The sequence below is a fragment of the Miscanthus floridulus genome, chromosome 2 (genome assembly GCF_019320115.1).
Source record: "Miscanthus floridulus cultivar M001 chromosome 2, ASM1932011v1, whole genome shotgun sequence".
Taxonomy (NCBI): domain Eukaryota; kingdom Viridiplantae; phylum Streptophyta; class Magnoliopsida; order Poales; family Poaceae; genus Miscanthus; species Miscanthus floridulus.
In genome coordinates, this window is record NC_089581.1 from 33,851,436 (window position 1) to 33,865,568 (window position 14,133).

Sequence of the window (14,133 nt, forward strand, 5' to 3'; positions counted from 1 at the left end):
GCCGCTTCCTGCCCCGCGGCCCCGACGGGGCACTGAGGTACGTCGGCGGCGAGACGCGCGTCCTCGTCGTGCCGCGCGCGGCGACCTTCCCCGACATGACGTCGCGGCTGTCGGAGATGGCCGGCGGCGCGGAGGTGCGCGCGATCAGGCACCGCCTCGCCAACGAGGGCGTCCAGGACGTGATCGTGTCGGTCACGTGCGACGAGGAGCTCGCGCACATGCGCGACGAGTACGACCGCCTGCGGGCTACGCGGCCGGCCGCGACGTTCCGTGTTTTCGTGACGACCACCCCTCACGCTGGCTCCGGCGGCGGCGTTGTCTGCAGGCGGAGATCGGCGGCCGGACTTCCACCCCTGCCGCTGGAGATGCGGCGCGCGCAGAGCGAGCAAGCTCTCGCCGTGCGCGCACACCCGCAACAGGCGAAACAGGCGATGCGACGCGTCCAGAGCACGCAGGAGTTCGCAGGGGCCATCCGCATGCAGCCGTCTTTTCACCACCGTTGCAACCAGCAGTGCTGCAGCTCCTACCAGCGCCGCAACGTTTGCCCGCCTGCGCCGACGGCAGCACAGCCGGTGTGCGCACTGCCCTACATGTCTAAGAAAGTAGCTCCTCCTTGGATGCCAGCGGCGAAGGCAACAGAGAGAGTCTTTGCTATTAGGGTTTAGATTACGGTGACAATAATGTCATCATCATTTGCTAGGAGTAGACTGTATAAGCTGTAAAAATTTCTGAAATGTAATGTCATCTATTTATCCATCCAAAGTTTACTTTGGACGATTTGTGGTTTATTTGTTAGCCGCAGCCAAAAAGAATGGTTCCCTATTTCGTTCAGGTACTCAGAAATCTGTAAATACAGATTAATTTGTCAAAGCCAGAGTGGAAGTATCCATTTATTATAGCCTTAATGACATCCATAAAACAATTGCATAATCAGAGATTCAGATTGGAAACAAGAACACAAGGGATAGCAGCATGACAGCATGTAACCAGTGAAGCTAAATCATACTAGAATCCAACTGTGCACTGTCCAGAACAATGAAGTGGCAGCAAACACCATAGGCTTCATTTCAACACTTGGGAAACTATGTTATTCAAATTCAATCCATAAAATAAGTGTTGGGTAATACAGCCACTGTGTTTAAATAACATAACACAGATGGCACTGGGTAAGGAAATGAAAAGGCACAGCCCTACCGGCGGCATGTCATGGATTCTTGGAAAACAGAGTACAACTGTTACAGCAATGTCAGTACACGGTCCGACCTATACTAAGGCTAGTAGTTGTGCTCCTTCAGAGGCGACCTTCTATCTAGGACATGCCCTGATTTGTTCCTGATCAAAGGTGCAGAACTTCTACCATTAGTTTTTTCTGAGGTAAGCCTGTCATTGCATGGTTCCTCCTCATAAACTTTCTGCATGATCCTTCTTAAATTTGACATCATACTTTCACCTCCATAAATTACCTCCCCAATGGTATTGGTTAGTCCAGTCAGCTCATCGACCAACTGATTCCTCTCTTGTAGTACAACATTAGACATATCAGTTGCTCTAGACTTTAGCTCTCGCAGATGCTCATCTAATGTTTCATTTCTTTCCTCCAATGATTTCAGCTTAGTTGTAACTTCTAGATGCTCCTTTGCCTTTTCTGACATTTCTGAAGCAGTTTGAGCTTTCAGCTGTTCAATAAGATTCTTCAAATTTCTTGACTGATGCTTCTCTTGCACTAAATTCACCTGCAGGGAGTCAAGTTCTCTTTCGCACTCTGCAATGAGCATATCCTTGAAAACAGCATCATGCTCTTGGATGACGTTAAGTGAATTCAGAGTTTCTGCAAAACCATAAAGCTGATTCACCTCTAGCTGAACTTCTGCCACTTTTGCTGCTGCAGCCTCAAGAAGGTGCTTGATGTCAAGCTGAACAGATTCAATAGTTTGTCGAATATCAGAAATAGCAATTTCTTTCTCTGCAATTAGTGTATACCAATCTGCTTCCTCTTGATCAAACATTTTCATGAGCTCCTGCTCCCTGCATGCAAATCTCTGCTCAAAGAATCTAAGGCTTTCTTCCAGCTCCAAAAGTTTTTTGTCAGAGACCTCAACAATTTCAGAGTACCTATTCTTCACTTCGTGAATGGACTTCTCATACTCCATCTTGATAAGACTTCCCAAATCAAGTTTCTGGCCAATGTTTTCTTCTTCGAGCACAGTGATGTATTGCTGAAGCTTATCCATCATCATTCCTTTCTCGTTAATTATACCACATAGCTCCTCCTTTTCTTTTGTATGACACTCCTCAGCGTCCATTTTGGCAATAATTGCAACATCCAAATCTCTCTTCAGTACACAATTTTCATCCATACATGTTTTGAGTTCAGTTTCCATATCTACCTTCACCTTCTCTAAATTCTCCAGTGCTTGCCTTTGCTGATTAAAATTGATCTCGAACTGGGTCAGCTCACTGTTCCTCTCAGAAAGGGTATATTTTGCCTCATCGAGAGCACATATTAACTTCATCTTTTCTTGTCTAAGGAAATCCTCAGCTTCCATTTTGGCAACAAGAGCAGCATCCAGATCTCTCTTCAGGATACGGTTGTCATACATATAGCTTTCGACTTCAGTTTCCAAATCAATTTTCAGTTTTTCCAAATGCTCAATTGCTTGCTTTTGATGATGGAGATTGATTTCTAACTGGCTCAGCTCAGTCTTCCTGTCAGCAAGGGCACAGTTTGCTTCATCAAGAGCACTTAATGCCTCCCTCAATTTCTCCTGCAGGGTGCTTTCCTTCTTTGAAGCTTCATCTTTTAGGCAGTGAGCATCTCTTGATGTGTTCTCCAGCATCTCTTTGTACGCATCAAGCTGCCTTTGCATCTTCTTTTGTTCTTGTTCCATGTGTTCTAACTCCTCGATTCTTGCATACAATTTTGCTATAACCTCAGATTGTTGTTTCTGTTCAGCTTGAGACTGGACAATAGTGCAAGATTGTTCTTCGAACTGTTTCTTGGCAGAAGCAATTTCCTTCTCAATTTCTTCACAATGATGCTGCATATTCAGTTGAGCAGTATCAACAAATGAGCAGGGCTCATGAAATTTTGCCTGCACAACAGTAAGAATTATCAAAGCTTCCCAGTTCTCCACTATTTGTAGCTCAAGGGACCCATAACTACCCAGCAACTCATTCTGCAGTTGCCCAATAAGAATATCTTTGGATTCTAACTGTGATAAGCGTCCATCCAAGTCATTCACAAGCTTTGCCATCTGCAATCTCCATTCTTCTTCCTTACCTCGCAGCTTCTCAGTGCAACTTCTATGTGTCTGCTCCAAGGCTCGGAGCTTCTCCCGCAGACTTTTCAATGAAACAACAGCATCTGCACCACCAATCTGTGCCTCCTGATACTCCTTGAGCCTTGACCGCAAATCCTCATTTTCTTGTTCAAGATGTGTCTTCCTGTATCCCATTTCTTTGAGTAATGTAGCCTTCTCAGCCAGTGAGCTTCTCAAAGATGCTATCTCCCCATCCGTGTTGGAGCTCAGCGACTCGACCATTGATTTGGCCCCTTCATATTCAGAGACCACATTGCCATACATGTGGCGCAACTCAGACATCTCTGCTTCCACCCGCTTCCTGCGACCTTCCTCATGGGCCAATGCCTGGCTGCACATATCAAGCCTCGACCGGAAATCCTCCGCAACCCTGGTCTTGGAATCCAAATCAGCCTCAAGTGTGCCAATCCGATTAACCAAAGTTGATCTATCTGAGCCCCACTCTTTCTTGGCAGCCCTGAAGTCATCTTGAACCTTCTTGAGTGCCTCCTCGAGGTGCCTGAACTGCTCAGCCTTCCACTTGAGCTTGCCCTCGACGGCGGCCTTCTCCTCCTCCAGCTTCACCAGCATGTCGTCCCTCATCACCACCTCCCTGGGCGCCAACGCCCTCTTCTCAGCCTCGCCGCACCTCCTGTCCTTCTCTGACAGGAGCCCCCGAAGCCGCGCGACCTCGTCGTCGCGCGCGCGCAGGGCGGCATCGTGCTCCACGCGCCTCCCCTCGGCGTCCTCGAGCGCCGCGAGGAGGCCCCTCTTGTCGCCCTCGAGGCCCTCGATCTTCTCCCGGAGCGTGCCCTTGAGCGCCTCGTGCGCCGCGCAGAGGTGCCTCAGTGCCTGCTCCTTCTCGGCCAGCCTGGACTCCAGCACCCCGCACCGATCCCCTGTGGCGGCCGCCTCCTCGGCCATGGCCGCGGCCTCCGCCGCATTGCGTTCCGCCTCCGCCCGGGCATCCCGCAGCCGCGCGGCCTGGTCCGCGCCCGCGCGCTTGAGGCCGTCGGCGAGGTCGGACTTGGCGCGGAGCTGGGCGGTGAGCGCCTCCACCTCGGCCCGCAGGTCGTCCAGCTCCTTGCTCATCTCCTCCATTTCCGCTGCCGAAACAAAATCAGAGGAAAACGTCAACACAAGACCCAAGCAAATTAACCAAATCGCGCTGCAGAGGCGGGCGGCGGCGGGCACCTTTCAGGGAGGAGCAGGTCGGGAAGAATGAACGGGACATGGAGGGGTCAGGAGGCTAGGGGCTCGGCATGGACGGAGCGAGCAATTGCGGCGCCGATCCAAGGCTCGTTTCTACTGGCAGTGAGGAATGGGGATGGCGAAACCCTAGCGTGGAGTGGAGGGGGAACGAGAAGGATTTGAAATTTGGGGGGATTTACCTGGGAGGAGGGGGAGTGAGGACGGAGGAGGTGGTGCGGCGCGGCCGCAGGAGGCGGAGGTGGATCGGATCTAGGCGGCCGGCTCCGTTCCGTTTTTACCGGCCCTGCATGTTTGCAGGATTTGAAATTGGCTGCGCGGCGGCCACTCTGCCTGGTGGGAAGCAGGGCTTGTGCTGACGGTGGGGCGCGCACGCACGCAATTTGGGCCTATCTCAGCCTCAATACCTGAGTATAAAACTGGCCCAGTTAAGCTAGCTCCCTGTACCCACGGAGCCACCTAGGCCTAAAGTGATTTGCAGGCTTCAGGAGGCTCTACCTAGGCCTAAAGGGATTTGCAGGCTTCAGTGAGCCCTACCGTCTAATTGATGTCGCGGGCTGGCTTGTACAAAGGCCCCGACCCATGGGCTCAAAGGTTTGGCTAGTCACTGTCGATCAGGAGCCCACATGGTCAGCAGCCGGGGTTGGTGTGTTCGCTGGCGAACAGGCTGAATAGTGAGGAACCGAGCATTAATACTCACCTGCCGATCCCAATCGCCTGCCTGATCGTCGTCGGTCAGATACCGAACCGAGACCGAGAGTGCAAAAGCCCAAACTTTCCACCTTCCATTCCACGCACAAACTTTCCCCAGCTGCGTGCGCTCGCCCAACTACCCCGCGCGCGGGCAGGTCTTGCCATGGACGACGCCACGGTCGCATCGCGTCAGCGCCAGCAGCAGCCGGCCTCGCTGGCGACGACGAAGGATTCCAGGGCCATGATGGCGGAGCTGGACGCGCCGCTGCACGCCCTCGGGTTCGAGATGGAGGAGCTCTCCCCGTCGCGGCTCACCGGCCGCCTCCCCGTCACTCACATCTGCTGCCAGGCTAGTACTCCTGCTTTGGTGCTTGCTAGAAGTCTTCCCTTTCCTCCTCGCGGCGAGCGAGTTTAATAAGCTAACATCCACACGGCAACCTCGCGCTGATATATAATATGATCCAGCCGTTCAAGGTGCTGCACGGCGGCGTGTCGGCGCTGGTGGCAGAGGCGCTGGCGAGCATGGGCGCGCACATGGCGTCGGGGTACAGCCGCGTCGCCGGCGTGCAGCTCAGCATCAACCACTTCCGCAGCGCGGCCCTCGGCGACACCGTCCTCGCGCAGGCCGTCCCCGTTCACGTCGGACGCTCCACCCAGGTCCGCCGCCCTTGGTTTTCCCTTCCATCATCCATGATTGCATCATCCCCCTTTACGACCATCGCCGGCCATCTCGACCACGCCTCACAACTGCTCCCCGCACGAGCTGGTCAACGACCCCCCAGGCCCCAGCCCCAAGTGGGGTTTGGAGCGTTGAGGCCCGTTAGCTTTTACTAGCATTTAGCATATAAAACCCAGAACTAATTAACTTTTAGTTTAGTCATGGGATCAAACACCCTCTAGTTCTATCTCTGTTAATTTCGATTGCGTGGCCGTGCTCATCACCGCACGGACCGTGTGGATTCCGTTAAATTTAATTTGATAATAAACTATATATTCGTTAGAGATTTCATTTTCTGTTTTCTGATTTTGAGATAGGAGATTTCTTTACTTTAGCACTCCCTATATTTTATCAAAATATGTAAGATGCCGTTTGGCATATTTAACTAAAACACTGTAAAACAGAATCACCTATATTATATCGTTCATGACTATAAAACCTATTGCATATGAAAGGGATTTCAAATATGAATCTAGTTGTGCTAAAGTATATCCCACAATGAAAAACTCTGTGAAATACTTTAATTTTTATCTCAAAATACATTACACCTTGTAAATAAAAAAAAAGAGATGGAGACTTTGGTGGTTTGTTGTCCACATACAACACTTTGTGATGGCGATGGTTAATGTTTTTCGGTGATTTACCTCTTAATGAAAAGAACAAACATCAACATACACTTTCTTAAGAAAAATATATAGCTATGCTCATCTTCAATTGACTAAATCTTTTATTTCTAAGGCCCTGTTTAGATTCTAAAAAATTTTACCTCAAAGTGTCACATCGAATCTTGCGGCACATGCATGGAGTACTAAATGTAGACGAAAAACAAAACTAATTGCACAGTTGGGTGAGAAATCGCGAGACGAAACTTTCGAACCTAATTAGTCCATAATCAGACACTAATTGCTAAATACAAACGAAAGTGCTACAGTATCCAAAACCAAAAAAATTTGCCAACTAAACGCGCCCTAACTAGCAGCATACATATGCCGTCAGGTCTAGGTAGAGCATCAGTTACCAATAGTGCTTGGTGGGAAAGTCAGACGGCACTAGTTTGGTTACTTGGCCAAATAGTAATCTAGGGCACTGATTTTGAGTGTCTGGTAGCCAGAATTTGTCAAGGCAGCAGTCAACACATGGCCAATTGGGCTAGTGTAGTGGGGAATGGAGATGGCAAAACCCTAAGAGCTTATTTGGCTATATATCAAGGGGTGAATGTCACGTGAGAACTGAACCAGAGTGTGATTGGTGGTGCTCAAACCTCTTTCATTCGTTCCCAGAAATCCACTCAAACAGAAAATAAAAAGGAACTTCAGAACTTGTAAACAAAACATTGAAGCTCAAACCATATCCAATCCTTCAGATTGGACACGAAAAGGCGTGATGAATAATGGTGTCAAGCAGAACCTATCAATCGAAGCACGGACACACAACAAAATCTCGAACTTGACTAGCCAAATCCGCTCAGATTAGAGAGGGAGAAGGACGATGCGAGAGAGAGAGAGAGAGAGGAAAACAAAAGAGAGTGAAGAGCCAGCAGCACAGGTCCTCAGAGCACTCATTCCCTGCTTTGAGTAACGGTGTTATTTTCTCACTTCGATATGACATGTTAGGCAGAGCTTTGGTCTTAGCCAAATGTTATGCTCATTATCGCCCCATCCCAACTAACCATGGAGGGGAACAGAAAGGGTTTGAAATTTGGAGGGTGTACCTTTTTGAAAAAAAAAAGGTGGGGGTGGGGGGGGGGGGGGGGGGGGGGGGGGACGGGGGAGGACTGAAAGCCTGGAACGTGTCGTGGGCTTGCCGCGTCAACGCTTCAGCGGGAGGCGGATTGGATTGGACCTGGACTGGGCAACCGCCGGCCGGCTCCCTTCCGTTTTCACCGGCTGTCCACGTCTCTAGACACTAGAGTTGCAGTAGCAAGGATTTGAAATATAATCTTCCGTCCTTCCAACAGCAATGCGATGCAACTGAACGTGCACACGGTGAGCAGGACAGGGCAGTAGCGGCTAGCTGATCTGTCCGTGCATCACGGGACGCAGCACTAACCGGTCCGAACCGGGGCTCCGAGAACATGCGTGGTCCACCATGGCGGCGCACTGTTGGGCCACCGGCAAGGTCGCTGTCTCAGCCGCGGGACCGCGGTCCCAGCCATTCAATTCGGAGTAGCAATGCACCAGAGCGTTGGTGACCAGAGTACCTGACCATGTTTGGAGTGAAACGCTACTACTAGTATTTCGGGTCATCTACCCAAAATTTTTTGCACAGTAACCATATCATCGAATCTAGCAGTAGATGCATAGAGTACTAAATATAGACGAAAAAAAAAACTAATTGCACAGTTGGGTAAGAAATCACGAGACGAAACTTTCGAACCTAATTAGTCCATAATTAGACACTAATTGCCAAATACAAACAACTGCTACAGTAGCCAAAACCTAGAATTTTTTGCATTCAAACGCGCAAAATGGAAAAGATCTACTGGCACTATCTGAATGCACCAAGAAAGTCGAAGACGGCCGTGACCGGAGAGGACAGAGGAGCCCACACGGCTGGGGTCAGGGGATGGTCATTGGTGCCGGCGGCGGTCTGCGTGCGGAGCCACTAATCTCTCTGCGTTTGTAAACTATAGCTAAAAATACTATTAATTAGTTTCGTGTGGGCGAAAAATATTGTCCGTCAGTCTCGGGTCCGGTCCGTCAAGCCCCTTCACCCAGTCCTAGCCGCACAACCCAACTACCCCGCGGCAGGTGACGCCACGGCCACGCCATGGCGGCAGCCGGCTGGTTCCGGCGCTAAACAACAAGGTTACAAGCCGGTGGTGGTTTGTTGTAAGTTATCGATCTTTGCCACAAACCACTTCAACTGCAAGCACGGATCGCGTGGTCCGTTCGATTTTGCTTTCAGTAGTGATGTTATCTGAAACGAGATTTGGTCTTCCGTGCGCTTGTTTCTTTCGTTAATCGTTACCGAGTTTCACTGTCCTGGGCTCGTGGCTTGGGTGTGTTTGGCTTATCCGTAATGGGATATGCATTACATTTTTTTTTGGTTATTTCTACAGACAGTTCATGCCATAATTTCTGAAATGCAGCTATCCACTTTGAGACATGCAGTCTGTTCGGTTAGCTGGTTCATATCGTTGCTGGTTCGTGAAGAAGTACTGCTGGTTGGTTTGTGTGAGAGAAAAATACTGTTCCGGCTAGAAATTTACGATCATTTACGACAAGCCATAGTGAAACGAACGTGACGAGAATGGACGGAGAGTACCGAGCGTGGGATGGGAGATGGAGCCATCCTATTCTTGAAAATAGTGATGCAACTATCGCATCTTTAACAAAAACACTAAAACACAGGGAGAGGGTCATCCCTATCCTACCTCATTCTCCAGTCTCCAACTAGACACTACCCATAGCGACGATGGTCAGTGTCCGGTGACCTTGCTAAATGAAAAAAAATAGGATTCCGTGATAAATCACATGGATGAGTAATAAAATCCTTAGAATGGATAAAAAGTCGAAGGACGTGTTTGGTATGATTTGTCCACCCCGCCTTAGGTAGGGCGCAACAAATGAACTAGCGAGCATAGGCAGCGCTGAACCATGTTCCTTACAACGTAGATTCCACACGATTGCACTAACCACCGGTTGTTTGCTAGCGCAATTAAGTGAAGCAAAATCACAGTACTGGTGGAAGTTGGCTAGCATAATAAAGGATAGCTAATTGAGGCTCGGCACATCTGAATCATCTAAGGTAGTAACAAACAAGCTTGCCCAGATGGACCCCTCTCTCTCTGCACTCTGCAGTCCTCCATTGTCAGTGACTCATCCTTAGTTTAGTGTCGACTAACAAAAGAAGAAACAGAAATAACTCCGTCCCTTCTCAACTAAGCAGTAGATAAAATCATCCCATCTTTAAAAACTGAAACGAGACCATCCCAACCTACTTATTCCCAAACCAAACGTCACCCAAAAGCAAAACTCTATGATGTGCTTGTTTTGCATGTCTTACATTTATTTTATCCATGTTTTCTTTTGTGAGAGTTCTGCTGTTGAATATATTCATACTATGATCTGCTACTACAAGTCTACAACTCGTTCCTTTTTTTTCTGAACTCTTTCTGGGAAAAAAAAATCGATTGGAAAGGTTTGGGAGGTAAAGCTCTGGAAGATGGATCCATCAACAGGAGAGAAGGGGCCTCAGATCGCCGAATCCAGAGTCACGCTGCTGTCTAACCTGTCGTTGCCGGAGGAGCACAAGAGGGCAGGAGATGCTCTAAAGAAATATGCATCAAAACTGTAGAAAAGAACCTTCAAACTGATGAAAGCCTTGCATCTTGCAGGTTTCACGGATCTGATGGATGTTGTAAAAGCATTGCCTATAATAATATTTCTTATTTACCACCAATTTCTTGTTCTGTACGTACGTCTGTACCATGTGTCCCGTTGAGCCTTCATCAACACTACACAACAAACAGAACCTTTTTTTGTTGAACATGCATACTGTATGACTTAATGCCATCGGTTGCAATAACAGGCGGTGAACTTTGTCGTAAATAAAGGTGAAAATGGTTGTAAAGGAGGGCAATGCAAAGTTACTTGGGAAGATGTTTACCTCCCCGAAAGTAAAGGTGGTCTTGGCGTTCCGGATTCTTATAGCAAAACTCAAAAACACAAGTCTCCTAGAAAAATTCATCTACAAATTTTGCTGTGCTTATCCTACCTCTTGGATCGGTTGGCTATGGCAACGCTACGGTTGGAAATTGGAATGAAACACATGACTCCGGTGATAATATCTCTGATATTACCCCTCTCTGGAAAGATTATCTATGGTGAACTCCCCTCTTTCAGAGTAGAACGAGGACTTTAGTTTGCCGTGGCAAGATCGCGCACAGCGACAGTGAACCCATTTTTAGCTGCCTTGAATAGTGGATACAAGACTGAAAGTGCCACACCAAAGAACTTGATAAAGCAAGATATGGATATTTGGGACACTCGACTATCATTTGTTACTTCAGTCATGCATGTCTGAAGCTAACGCAGTCCTAATTTTCCACATGGAAGGTAGTGATTCAGCCAATTGCTGCTTACGCACTTAGTGAGGCCCTTTCCCTATGCTTCCCATTCTCGAAATGCATACAGGAAATGCCGAAATGATGGGGATCAAAATGCATGGGACCAGGCTCTCTTCGATGCTACTCTCTGACAGGAACACAACAAGAACTCTTGTGGCTTGACATTTGTCCCCTCTTGCCCCTTCCTCTTCACCGTTTCGACGAATATATAAGGAAGCAGCTGGTGTCAACATATGAAAAGGTCAAGGTCAGAAGAGTCAGGTACATGTATTGAACGGGGATGACAGCGGAAAAAGGTGAGTGCATGTTGTCATATTTACTCACTCATCCCTATTAAACAATTTTTTTGCACGTGTCCCGCTTTTTTCCTATTTTATTGAGGATTGGTGAGGCACAATTGAATTCAAATATTGAAGATCAATGTTTGCTTATATAAATATCTCAAAAATGGCAGTAAAAATCTTGTGTCGCGCACGGAGTTTCGATGGGTAACACATGAGACATAGAGGATTATAACGGTTCGTATACCCTTTTTTCTTTCTTATAAAAGGAAATGATAGGAGCTCTATTTTGCATTTAAGTATGAATTGAAGTATAAAGAAACAGTCCGGTCACAATGGCAAAGAAGCTGCAGCTATGTACCAAACTACCTCAACCAAGGATAAACAAAACAAACTCAACACAAGAAAAACTCGAAAACCCCCATTACAGGTTTCGAAAAGCATGACACCATTTATCAATCATCATGTTCACTTGATCGTATCAGCCATGATACAGTGTTTTTCTCTCACAACAAAACAGCATCAATCGGCTTATAAGCCACAGAAACGATCAAGCGATATAGTGTTCTGCTGCTCCTAGCGCAACCATTAAAGGTTTGGATCATTTATTTTGAAATGCATACAGGAAATTGTTGGGATCAAAATACGACAAAGCTCTCATCGGTGCTATTTTCTCACATAAACACAAAAAGAATCCTTGTGGCTTGACATTTGTCTCTTCCTTTTCACCATTTGGACGAATATGTAAGAAAGCCAGTGTCAACATATATATGAAAAAGGTGAAATTGAACGGAGACAGCAACAGAAAAAGGTGTGAGTGCATGTTGTCATATTTACTCATTGAGAAGAGTAGGTGAATATGTCGGTAGGGAAAACTAGATGAGCAGGACACTATGCACTATTAACCATATTTATTTGCATAGTGTCCTACTTTTTCCCTACTTTATGGTGGATTGGTGAGGCACAATTGAATTAGGATATTGAAGATCAGTGCCTACTTATAAAAAAATATCTCAAATTGGTAGTGTCGGTGTTTTGTACTATCATCAAGTAAAATTTATGTCATGCACAATGTTTTCGATGGGTAGCACACGAGACACTAAAGATTATACTAGTTCGAGTGACCAAACCCTGTGTCTAGTGTGGAATGTAGAGTTCTATTGTTGTGTCCATTATACTAGCTTGAGTGATCGAGCTCTATGTCTAGTGTGGAAAGTAGAGTTATGTCGGGTTCATAAGCCCGGGATCCCTCGCGGACCGGCTTCCCAACAAAGGACTCAGCCTAAGCAGACAACGCGCTATTCATGGGCCGGCCCAAGTATCTGGACAACAGGCCAGAAGGATGATCCAATCACCGACCAGAAGGTCTGGCCGAGGAGGAGCGACGCTCGTTTTCCGACTTCGGACCACCTTTCTGACCGGAGAGCTCACTTCGGTCTCCGGCTCGCCTCCGGACGGCCTCTCCGACTGGAAGGCCTGGCCAAAGCACTACTTCTGACTTCGACTCCACGTCTCCGACCGGGGTACGTAAAAACCCTGCTCACTGCTCTTCTCTAACTGGCGCAATCAGAGCCGACTAGGACCAACCAACCGGGGACACCCGCTCGGAAAGGACCAGGGAACAAACGGAGAAAGCAAAGCAAGGCGCAAAGTCAAACCACGATACCAGGGACCGTACTCTGTACACCTGCAGAAACAGTACTCTACAACCTCCCTGACACAAACAGTGTTGTAGGCGTCGATATTTTTTCTACAATATTGTGGGCACCATTAACTCCCATACGGTAAGGCTCCCTCACATGCCTTTGGGCATCGATAGTGTTGTGGGTGCCGGCATTTACCGTACCGAGTGAATGTGGTGAAACTCCTCACATGCCTCTGGGCATCAACAGTATAGCAGGTACCGACATCTGCCATACCCGAACAAAACGATGTAACCTCCCACGTGCATCCGACATCCAACAGTGTTGTGGGCGCCTACAATCATCCTGTACCCGTCGACGTGTGCAACAAGGCTTAGAAGCATACGTACTCTTTCCCTCTCACTTGTAAGGCCATCCCCTTCATCTATAAAAGGGGATGCGCTCTCTTCCAACATTCAAGTGATTTCAGATTCATTAGATCGATCAAGTTCACTAGTTCACAACCATAGAACCGCCAGGTTTGAATCCCAAGCACACGCTTGAACACTTAGCCCATAGCAGGGCTCCCGTCACTCTTAGCCCTTCCGACCGGAGTCCGACCGGACCTCTTATACCCCCATCTTTTTTCTTCTTGTTTGTAACCCCACTACAAACTTCGAGCACCTAGGCTCAGGAATAAAGTCATCGACCGACTCAAACTGGACATAGGGCACGTTGCCTGAACCAGTATAAACCCTGTGTCATTGAGTGCTAGGCCACCTCCGATCACAACATACGACAAACCTACAAATATTTACTTATTGGTCACTTTTCTCACCGACAGTTGGCGCCGTCCGTGGGGAAGAGGTTGTACGTTCAACACTTTTTGGTCATCGGATGACCCACTTTTCCGCCACCTCCGCCGTGGCGGACTCAGGCGATACGACTCGCTTTGGCTCACTGGAGTTTCTCGCACTCCCACCTGTTGGGATGTGGGTTCCACTCGTCTCCATGCTATCCCAGGCCTTCATCTTTGGAAGCCTGGACTTCGTCACCGACCAGCTCGGCGTACTACACCTCCGTGAGGAGGCACTCGTTCCGGTGCCTGTCGGAGGGGCATCCTCCATTGGCTCTGGGACGCGTGACGATTTAGACGACGTGGCATCCGCGCTTCATTCCGAGCAAACTCTCTGCTCAAACCCTGTTGTGAGTAACGTACATACTGTTATTTACTTGCTAT

At 48.2% G+C, this 14,133-nt stretch overlaps 2 protein-coding genes across 2 annotated transcripts; one reads left to right on the forward strand and one right to left on the reverse strand.

Annotated features, from left to right (window-relative positions):
* Window positions 1-1,082: 1,082 nt before the first annotated feature.
* Window positions 1,083-4,659, reverse strand: LOC136538411 (uncharacterized protein At4g38062-like). Its single transcript, XM_066530382.1, has 2 exons — window positions 4,494-4,659; window positions 1,083-4,405 (listed from the first exon to the last, which is right to left on the reverse strand). The coding sequence occupies exons 1-2, from the start codon at window positions 4,531-4,533 to the stop codon at window positions 1,275-1,277; spliced, it is 3,171 nt and encodes a 1,056-aa protein (XP_066386479.1). The 5' UTR covers window positions 4,534-4,659; the 3' UTR covers window positions 1,083-1,274.
* A 561-nt stretch (window positions 4,660-5,220) lies between these two features.
* On the forward strand, window positions 5,221-10,323 carry LOC136521464 (1,4-dihydroxy-2-naphthoyl-CoA thioesterase 1-like). The gene is made up of 3 exons (XM_066515213.1): window positions 5,221-5,550; window positions 5,667-5,858; window positions 10,063-10,323. The coding sequence occupies exons 1-3, from the start codon at window positions 5,365-5,367 to the stop codon at window positions 10,216-10,218; spliced, it is 534 nt and encodes a 177-aa protein (XP_066371310.1). The 5' UTR covers window positions 5,221-5,364; the 3' UTR covers window positions 10,219-10,323.
* The last annotated feature ends 3,810 nt before the right edge of the window (window positions 10,324-14,133 follow it).